Source organism: Nesoenas mayeri (assembly GCF_963082525.1).
Source record: "Nesoenas mayeri genome assembly, chromosome: 1".
Lineage (NCBI taxonomy): Eukaryota > Metazoa > Chordata > Aves > Columbiformes > Columbidae > Nesoenas > Nesoenas mayeri.
This window is the reverse complement of record NC_137541.1, coordinates 38,989,447-38,999,826: the sequence shown is the minus strand read 5'-3', so window position 1 is coordinate 38,999,826 and position 10,380 is coordinate 38,989,447. Positions and strand designations below refer to the sequence as shown.

General features: G+C 49.7%; 1 protein-coding gene across 1 annotated transcript; it reads left to right on the top strand.

The window, feature by feature from the left end:
• Positions 1 to 299: 299 nt before the first annotated feature.
• Positions 300 to 8,438, top strand: ANKRD54 (ankyrin repeat domain 54). Its single transcript, XM_080363619.1, has 8 exons — positions 300 to 540; positions 900 to 947; positions 3,344 to 3,442; positions 3,903 to 3,974; positions 4,370 to 4,417; positions 4,541 to 4,665; positions 5,683 to 5,790; positions 6,494 to 8,438. Exons 1-8 carry the CDS (start codon positions 312 to 314, stop codon positions 6,566 to 6,568), a joined length of 804 nt encoding a protein of 267 aa, XP_080219745.1. The 5' UTR covers positions 300 to 311; the 3' UTR covers positions 6,569 to 8,438.
• The last annotated feature ends 1,942 nt before the right edge of the window (positions 8,439 to 10,380 follow it).

The window sequence follows — 10,380 nt, the reverse complement described above, 5'->3', positions numbered from 1 at the left end:
CTAGAAAGGTTTGCGGCGGCGGATGAAACCGTTCTCTTCCACTGGTTGAAATAACTGTCTGTCTTCAGCCTGCTGCGCTACGATGGCCCGCCCCTCGCGCTGATTTGAGAATATGCCCATCCGTCAGCCCTTCTTTGGGCACGGCCTCCGTCTCCCGCCTCCCCTCGCCTTCCGTCTACCTCTCCCACTGCCTCCCCATTGGCTGCGCCCCCGGGCTGCGGCCTGCGATTAGTCGAGCGGACACGGCCGGCCCCGTTGCTATAGCGATGACCCGTCCCGCCCCTCTCCCTCACGGGCCGGGCCGTGAGGGGATGGAGGGCGGCGGCGCCGCGGCAGCGCCCGACGCGGTGCCGGAACGGGAGCCAGAGCCGGCGCTGGGGGCTGGGCTGGCGCTGGGCGCGGCGGCGGCGGGCGCCCCTCTCGGCTGCCTGCACGTCCTGTGGCAGCGGGAGGAGCCTGCAGGCAAGATCCCGGCCCGCCGCCTGCGCAGGGCCGCCCGCCTCCACCGCCGGCTGGGGCCGACGGGCAAGGAGACCCACGGTGAGCAAGGGGCGGCCCTGCTCGGGACGGCTCTTCTTTCGGGGTGCAGAGCCGCCGGTCTGGGGGGCCTTAAAGCTTCGGGTTCGCCGTGTGCGCGGTCTCTGGGAGGGGTTCGGGTCTACTCGGCGGGCGGCGGGGGAAGGCGCCCGTTCCCCTGCCCGGGAGAGGGTGCCCCCCGGCCTGGGGGGCCCTGGCTGGCCTCAGGAGACAAGGAGTGCGATTCTTACCTCGCACCTTGGTCTCCAGCTTCCCGTTCTCTGGGCTGAGCTCACAGCCTGAGTGCTGGGATGGGATATTTTGGTAGGGAAATGCTCCTTTCTCCTCTGTGCTTTCCAGTGATTTGTTTCTTTTCTCCATAGCGCTGAAAAGGCTGCGTGAAGCTGCCAATAGCAACGACTTGGACACAGGTAGGATTTCTGCCAAACCTACTTGGGACCTCTTCCTGGAAGGGCAGTTTTGTCACGGACCTTTACTTTAGGAGGGGAGGAGGGTGCAGACAGTTTGTGGACATGGTGCTTTAGATGCTGCAAATCTAGAAACTGCTTATCTGGAGCCTTGTTTCATTTTCTGAGCAAAGTGAGCCTGATTCTAATATTCTTTTGCCCAAATGTAAGCAGCAAGAGAGCAGTGTTTTGATAAGGTGGAAAAATTGTGATTATCTCAGCCATACCCTGTGTGATAAGACAGTGTGATGTAGCAGATCAGAACCAGGACTGTTGCTGGACTCTGCCTCTCACAGTGACTTCAGAGAAGGCTCATGGCTTATGACTCTCTTTAGCTCTCAGTGCTGATTAGGTGGAGTTTTATATGAAGTGTCCAGCAGCAATATTGGCAGATATTATCATTGTTCCTTCTTAGACTATACTGTCCTCCTGCAGCTGCGCTGACCTAATTGTTCGCCTGGCTATTCTGTGAGCAGAATTGGAAACTGGCTTGTCTTGTAGAAACTCCCAGGATATCATGACGGGGGTTTGTCTGTCATGTTTCACTCTTCAACTCCAGAATACACCTTGTTTCATGAACTGATGGATAAAGTTCACCTGTGAGCTGTCAGTACAGAAAGCTTGGCTTCAGTCACCAAGTCAAGAGGAAGAATGAAAGAATCAGGCTTTTGAAAGTCTTGGTTTCAATCCGTCTCAGAGTTTTCCAGCTGTGTTCGATACACAGGTTCTCCTGTTTGCAGTCCTGCTGTGTTTTGTGTACTCTGCAACTTGAGGAAGTGTCTGATGATGAATTTATTTTTCATCAACAAGTAAAAAATCTTTGCTGTTTCCTGTGGTGGCACGGGGTGGGAGAGGTTACGTCATTTCCTACGGGTTTAAGGGAAGGACAAGGTAAAGCATTCCCCATTAATGCTTCTCACTGGTGGCACTGTCAGTCTCCCCGTCTTTCTTCTGGAGTACCAAACATCTCCTCTTAATGCCACTTCTGTCTTTTCAGATGTTCCTTTCATTACTGTACCACACTTAGCAGTAGGTGTACAGGAAGAAATTCAAATGTGACTGTAATTTGATCTCTGGAAGCCGAGACAAACCATGACTTTCAGTGGTTTGAGCTATCTACTTTCTTGTCTGCAATACAGTCTTGACTGTTGCAGGATATGCTATCAAAGATCTCAAAATATAGTGAATCCATCAGTATTTTTAACAGCTATGGCATGAGCTTTATTTTACACGCTGATTACTATATCAGGATAATCTCAAAACGACAGGACGAATAGCCCTTACAGGTGCCCTTACACATGTTCCTGTAGATGCTGCTTTTATGTCCCTAACATTTTCAGCCCTTACTGGTCTATTTCCTTTTGTTATACCCAATACTAGAGAGTCATATTTGTTTATCTGTCTTTCTATGTGAGCAGGTTTTTCCTTCTTATCTGAGAAAAGGCTTCAGGTTAAGAGAAAAGGTTCAGGTTACAAGAAGTGCCAGTGGTGGCATAGAAGTAGCTGGGTTGAAAAGTAGGGGGAACAAGTGTGAGTAGATGACAGTGTGGCTACTTGGGCTGTTTGCTACCTTACTTCAGTACATCGTCTCCTAAGGGTATATTTGCACTGTGCTGCCAGTAGGTTGGTGTACTCACCTGTGTGCCTCCCAGTCAGTAGCCACTGTTAGTGTGGCAAAACCTTGGAGTTTTGGGTGAATCTAGGAAGTGATGTATTCAAAACGGGTGTGGAGAGGTGTTTTTTCTTACTGCATGGAGTTACACTGTGAAACTTCTCACTGCAGGTCCATGTTGATGTGAAAAGTTTACACAGGTGCAGAAAATGACACTGCAGATCCACAGAGAAAGCCCATGGAGGGCCAGTAAACACAGGATGCTAATTCTGGCTTGGAAAGTGCCTGAGATGCAGCTGACCAAAGTCTGTGACAGTTAGTCCTGCAGCATTGTTGTCAGGGTGCTGGGCCATCTTGTCTAGACTGTGCTTTTGCCAAGAAAGGTTGGACCAGATGATCCTTGTGGTACCGGCCAACCTGGTATTCTATGATTCTGTAGGCATTTGCTGCTGATTGTCCTAGGAGCTTGAATATCTGGCTAGATGGATCCTTAGCTATGGTCATTACAGCTGTTGCCTTATCTTTTATGGCAGTACGTGGAAGGTGGTGAAGGCTGTAAGAGGGTGAAGGGTACGCTGCCTGTGCTGGTTCTGCTGGGCCAGGATGCTCACTGAAGCTGGTTCAAGTCCAGTTCACTTAACAGCTGGCAGAACATGTATCCACCTGCAGAAGCCTGAGTAGCATTACCCCTTTCTGACCAGGTGGCCCTTCAGCTTACCCGTTTTCTTCTCCTCCTTGTCTCTGTCAGTGCAGCAACTCTTGGAGGATGGAACTGACCCCTGTGCTGCAGATGACAAAGGCCGGACAGCCCTGCACTTTGCCTCCTGCAATGGCAACGATCACATCGGTGAGTGGGGAAGGGGGAGTTCTGTCATCCGACTTCTCTGTGGCAGAGATTTTGAAGGGTGCACTTTATTTTGCTTCAGCATGTGACAGAGATTGCTGTTTTCTGTGTGTTTTGTGGCAAAGTTGCCAGCTTGACTCTGGCTCCAGAGCCTGCCATGTCCCCCTGCTGAAGGAGAAACAGGAGCTCCCAGCTGGAGGGCTATACTGGTGGAGAAGGATGTTCTTAGTCCCAGTTCTGCCCCTCAGGGAGCCCAGGGACAGTGGCACTGCCTGGCTTTGTGCCATATCCTTTTGCATTACTCTGCAAACCTCCGTCCCCAGCTTCTGGGAAGAAGCTGAAGAGCTGAATAGAAGAATTCCTAAGGCAGCCTGGTGGCCTTCATGTGGACCTGTGGCCTGTGTGGTCCTGACCTGTGAGACAAATGGAAGGGACTGATATGGCTCCGATTCCTTTTTTCCAGTGCAACTGCTTCTGGACCATGGGGCTGACCCGAACCAGAGAGATGGGCTGGGAAACACCCCTTTACACTTAGGTAAGTGACACATAGATTAGCTTTGCATGCAGAGAGGTGAGGTGAACACTGCCTTGCTGTTTTTTCCTTCCTCTTTCCTGTGCATCACACTATGCATCCCCAGCTCTAAGTATCTTGGAGCGACTCTTTGCATTTTACTAGCTTCACTTCTGCTGAAGGCTTAAGGGTCAGAATTTGGGAAAATCCGTTTCCTTCCCTCTGCCAACCCCAGGGAGTGCAAGGTCTGTTCCAGAGGGAATACTCAGGCTTGAGCATGAGATTACCCTCAGCAGCTGGGGTCTTCTTTCCGATGGCAAAGAGCCCTTTGGGAAACAGCAAGCTCCACGCTTGAGCAGAAACTCCTTTGTTGTTTGCTAGTACCTCTGAGTTGTGTGTCCTGTGTTTTCCCTCCCCAGCTGCCTGCACGAACCACGTTCCTGTCATCACCACGCTGCTGCGCGGAGGTAACATTTCCTCTATAACATTTACAGCCCATCCCTTTCCTGCCTTGCCCTGTTGATACTCCCCAGGGACACTAAGTCTTGAAGACAGGCTTCACTTTCTGTCCTTGCTCATGCATCTTGCAGGGGCCAGAGTTGATGCCTTGGATCGAGCAGGCAGAACCCCACTGCACCTCGCTAAATCAAAGCTAAACATTCTGCAGGAAGGACTCTCCCACAGCCTGGAGGCTGTACGCCTTGAAGTGAAACAGGTAGAAGAAGCTATCTCATGTTCTCGTTAAGTGGTGCAGCCCCTGGCAGTCTCCTGCACCCATTAATGGTCAAATATCATTTAGCAGCTGGTTTAAATACCTGTCTGTAGGCTCTTAGCTGCTCTGGGAAGCATTTGACTTTTTTCTTCCGTTTTCAGAGACCTTCCTTTTTCTCAACTGCTACTCTGAATTTTTGCAGGACCTCTCTTGGCTCTGGTAGGCCAAGGATGCATTGAATGTCTTAATTCTCAGGCTGTATAGAGCATTCTCTTTTCTTCTGCCACCGTGTAAGACCAATGTCTTGTGGCAGGAGAGGGACCACAGCATGGGGCTGTAGCCATGGCGTACGCGTTCCAGCAGAGACTTGGCATTACTAGTGCAGTCTCCCCTGCTCCAACCTGTGGGGCTGCATCACAAGTGCACGAGGTGTTGGCCTCACTTCAGGAGCCGTATAGGAGCCACGAGGATTTTCATCCTTGGTGCACAAGGAGATCCTGCTGGCGTGTCAAGTCCCTGTTCCTCACATTGAGGGAAGCTACCTGGCCATAAAGAAAAGCTTGGTGCTTTCAGATGACAGAGTGGCTACTTGGGTTGTTTGCTACCTCACTTCAGTACATCATCTCCTAAGGGTATATTTGCACTGTGCTGCCAGCAGGTTGGTGCACTCACCTGCGTGCCTCTCAGTCAGTAGCCACTGTTAGCGTGGCAAAACTTGCGAGTTTTTGCTTTTTCAGCTCTCTTCTGTCTCTCTTCTCTCTTCTTAAGCCAGGCACAGGGATCACAACTAAGTACATCTGTGGCTGATGAGCACCTCTGGTGACTCGCTGGGCTTTGATGCTGTCATTAGTGCTTTCCAGTTGCTTTGCATGTGTTCGTCTTTATGGCTCATGTACTCTGCCATGCACCATGGCGTCAAAGCTGTGCTTGGCAATTTAACTGTAATTAAACTTTTCCTATAAAAACACCCGAGCCTGGTTCAGTTCTCTGATGTTTATGTCTTACGCCTGTTGTTTTCAGATTATCCAAATGTTGCGGGAATACCTGGAGCGTCTGGGGAGGCATGAGCAAAAGGAACAGCTGGATGACCTCTGCTCCAGGTTACAGATGACCAGCACAAAGGAGCAGGTAGGCAGTGCTGAGCTAGTGTTACTCACCTGCTTGTGTTGTGATTTCTGTGTTTAGGAGAATGCAACTGCATGAGCAAGGTGACATTGAAGACGTGGTTATGGAAGTGTTCTTGCTCACATTGGGTAACACGGGCATGTTACATGATGACTTGTGGTACTCCTTTGGGGTGGAATTAAAAAAGGAGAAAGTATCACTGTGCCTAGCAGCTCAGCAGAGTAGCTGAAGATCAGACGGGCCAAGGGCACAGGCATTTTAAGGCTGGGATCAGCTCAACCACAGAGGGTTGCAGGGCCTGTTTGGGTTTTTGTTGTTGTTTATTTGTTTGTTTTTCTACAAAAGATTAGCCCTTAGAAACAGGCTTAAAGGAAACAGCTCTGATACCATTGTTGAGTTCTGGGTAGTGTAGTAACATGCTTCTATTAAGGACTGGATAAATAACATGAGGTAGTCAAGCACTGACCTCCTGAAGAATGAGGAGAAGCTCTCGATGCCTTAGATTCAGATTTGTTTGATCATGAGGACAGAAGCTCTCCTATGCAATTGTGGGACCAAAGGGATCCTGTTCCAGTATAAACTCACTTTGAGTGTTACTGGCGGTCCTGGTGCAAGGGTGGTCCTTGCTGCACGGGGTTGTCTTCTGTGTTGGTGGTCAGCTGCACAACCGCATCCCTCTGCCTAACAGCCAACTGTATTCTGTCAGGTGGACGAGGTTACAGACCTCCTGGCCAGCTTCACGTCACTCAGCCTGCAGATGCAGAAGATGGAGAAAAGATAATGGGCTTCCAAATCATCTTCCTGATGCAGCAGCAGAAGCCTTAGAGAGAAAAAGAGGAAGCTGAAGCTTCCCCAATCGCTGAATAGACATCGCTGCCCGCGGCTGTTCCTGCCAGATCCACTCTCCAGTGGTGCTCAGACTGTCCCTGCAGATGCTGCCACAGCTGCCTCATGGAGAGGCAGAAGGCTTTGTACAACAGGCAGAGTGCTGCAGCTGAGACTTTTATAAAAAAAAAAGATCTGTTCTCAGATGGGCTGGTGCTGAATAGGTTGCCCCATCAGAGGTATTCTGCCTTCTCCTAGGCGCTTCAGTTTGACGTAAGTGGTGGCTGATGCCATGTGCAGTCACCAGCCCTGACTAGTGTGCTCAGCAGCTGGCCAACATCACACAGATGCTTGGAACAGGCGCCTTTTGCCATCTCCGCAGTACTTAATCGTGTGGGGGAGAAAGTGGGTGCCTTGGACAACAGAAGGCTTTGTGCTGTGAGAAGAACACGCACTTAATTCTGCATGCTAGCAGCTGAGCAAACACCCTGCCTTGAGAAGCACACACCAAGGCTTAATCCTCACCTTCCCCAGAGCCTGCAGTCAGAGGGCAGAGAATCTGTCTGGTCACAAATGGGATACAAAGCTTTTAATCACTGGACTAACAGCTTTCACTGGCCTCTTTTTTTTTTTTTTTTTTTTTAATCACTGCTGTGATTAAAGTGCTTAAATACAAGAGTGAAACACTTGCAAAAACACCCAGGCAGACAGCTAGCAGGTCATAGCTGCCCTGGTGCAATACTAGGGTTTGGGGGATGGCACAGTTTTAGGCAGACATCTACATCTTGCAAAAAAAAAACCCACCATAACTGACTTTTGTGTTTCCTATTTCTGTCGGTCTTGGGCGAGAGGTCCAGTTGAGACAGGAGGTGTATATTCAGACATATTTTTTTGGGCTGGGATGGAGGTGGATTTACAGCTCCCTCAGCAGCACCAAACCCAGAGCTGACCCATGCTATTTTTTTCCTTGTTATGAAGAGGTGCTGCTCCAGGACCTTATGTGCAGTGTGAGGAACAAGTTATGACCTCTGCTGGGAGCCTGAAGTGATGCAGCTGTGAAGGATGCAGGGAATTGCTCTTGCTGCTCTCTTGCTTCTGCCCCACAGTGGTTAGTAATGAAGATGTAGACAGCTTTGTTTTGGAGCAGGGATCCATGAAATCTTGTCAGTAGGGCACCAACAGCAGCAGAGTGACAAGAACGTGCCCAATAGCAATCTGAGTTCCCACCTAAATGACATGGTGGGCTGGCAGCAAGACCCATCCCACAATTTGGGAATCACTGGTTTGGAAGAGTTTGTTTTTAGGATTCAGCTTAACCATGCAACGACCACAGTCTGGAGCAATCTTCAGAGCCCTTCAGGTCAGCATGTTCTCTAATACCTGGCCTCTTGCCCAGGAAGAGGCTAAATGGATCTCCATGTTCAAAGCTGAGATACCAGAAATACGTGTGGCTTTTAGATGCGGTTCATCCATGGGCTGCTGGAGGCCATGACTGAGACTAACAGTCTTGTGGTTTGGCTGGGGCTGTCATGTGAACTCTGATACTTCTTTATGATATGCTGGATGGGAAGGATGCTGAGAGGGTGGGAGACAATCTGACCTTTTTGTATTTTGAACTTCAATAAAATTATGTTGGCCTTTTCAGACTCCTCAGCCAAGTTCTATCTCTGTCTTTTATTTTTTTTTTCCTCAGAGTGGCTCACTTCTCTTTCTTTACATCTGTTCCAGGCCTCAGGCACAGCACTGGACTTGGTAACTGCTACTCTCATACCTGGTGCTGAAATTAAAACTGACAACACAAAGTTTTTTGAACTCAAACATCAGTCTGTTTGCAGGTCAAAGTACATAGTTGCTGACTCATCTTCTGATCTTGACTCCCACAGCCGAGAAATCCAAACTTTAAATCTAGTTAGTTGCTGTGAAACTGTATGAATAAAGGAAAGAGAATCTCAGCGGGATTGCTTCAAGCTGGAAGGTGGGATGTTTGCAAACAGGAAAAGCAGCCTTGCACAGTCTGCACTCCTGCAAAAGTATGGAGCTGGCTGCTGAGCCAGATAAAATATCTGTGGTGTGGGGAGACAGCAAGGGGATGAGGAGCTGGGAAGAGACATTCAGTCAGGGCAGAGAATTTCCAGGGTGGTGCCTGTGTGAGAAGCAGGTGACTTTCCTGTCCAGTCTTCACTTGTCTTTTTTCTTCCAGTCTTCTCAGCCCAGTCTTGGTGTCTACATACACGCAGCTGTCAGCGCTTCTCCACTCAACAACTTTGTTGCTGAGGAGACCATTAAGGTGCCCAAAGAGCAGGCGGCTGAAATGCTTTTTATTGCTGCAATTACCTTAGTTGCTGACATTGTCCACAAACCAGTGGCAGCTTGGAATCTTCCCTCAAAACCAGGAGTACACCAAGCTGGGACTCAGAGCGAAGCTTTGAACACACATGATGTTGTCCGCAGCTCTTCAGGCCTTTGTCTTGCCTGACGCTGGAGTTTCTCATGACTGCTCCTGACTGCACGCTCGGAGGGGAAAGGTGGAGGTGCTGCAGCAGCCGAGCGTTTGCCTCACTTCTTCTGCAGCATTGCTCCCTTGGTGGGAGGTGAGGCAGCACTGACAGCCCCTGGAGACTGGTACAATTAGCTGAGGCCAATAAAACAAGCAGGCTTGTAAGAACTTTTGCAACTGCTTTAGCAATAACACCAGATAAAGGGAAAAGGGAATCTGGTTTTCGGCAGAAGGGAAGGAATCACCATGGTCAGGTCTGCTTTCCTGCCTTGGGGCTGAAGCACCGGGCTGCTGAAAGCCATGTCATGTTTGGCACTGGACTGATAAAAGTTTTATGTTTCTTTGCATCAGCTGGTCATGCCAAAGCCTTGTCTACCCTACTATGCTTAGCAGCTCTATCTCAAAAGAGAGTTAGGCGCTGAGGAGGGAAAGAAGCAAAGAAAAGGTTTCAGGGGAGAAGTAGATTGTGGCTTCACACTGTGCTGAGAGTTGTTCACTAGCACTGCTTGCTTTTTTCTGCTGCTTCTGGCCTGGAGTCTCCCAGCAGCTTTCCCCTCTGCCCTTGCATCCCGAGCCACAGACTTCCCTGCACAACCTGTAGATGTGAGGCTGGTGGCAGCTTTCTGCGTATCCCAGAGGTGTCTTCTGCAGTGGCAAAGAATGAAAACAACAATAGAGATTTCCCTCTGCTATTTATTTTGCCATTAAACTCAGTCCAACCTCCCTGTTTTTCTTGTGCTACACCATCAAACACACCTTCTAGGTTCCTTCCAGAGCGGTGGTGCATCCCTCCCACTCCTTGGGGATGTGATGTCAGGCTGCCAGTATGCTCTGGAAACCAGGACTTGCCCCAGGGTGCTGCTTCCCCCTCCCTGCTGCCTGGCCTCCAGACACACTCCATTTCCCCTCCTCATTTAGAGCACAGTGCTGCTGAATCTGCAGCCACTGAACCCAGCAGCAAACTCTACAGCTCTGCAGCCACTGCTGTGCTGTAAGACGCAATGAAAACCAGCTGGGTTGAGGATCTGGCTCATCCAAGCAAGCAAAGGCTGAAAACCTGCCTGTGTTTCACCAAGGACCTCCAGCAGAAGCAACAGCTCTGCACAAAGTCTCCCAGCAAAGCTCATGGATGTTATTAAGCAAAAGGCCTTTTTCTGAAGTGGCCACTCACCCACACAAGCAAACACAAGGTGCATACTGCAGTATGTGCAAACATCAAGAATCTGTTCGACTCTTCAGCACCTGAAATAATTAAACTCCAGGGTATCAAG

Excerpts from the sequence above, each read along its gene's own strand:
- ANKRD54 (XM_080363619.1), top strand. The coding sequence starts at position 312 with ATGGAGGGCGGCGGCGCCGCGGCAGCGCCCGACGCGGTGCCGGAACGG. Across the intron at positions 3,443-3,902 it reads CAATGGCAACGATCACATCG|TGCAACTGCTTCTGGACCAT; the intron begins GTGAGTGGGGAA and ends CCTTTTTTCCAG. Across the intron at positions 4,418-4,540 it reads CACCACGCTGCTGCGCGGAG|GGGCCAGAGTTGATGCCTTG; the intron begins GTAACATTTCCT and ends TGCATCTTGCAG.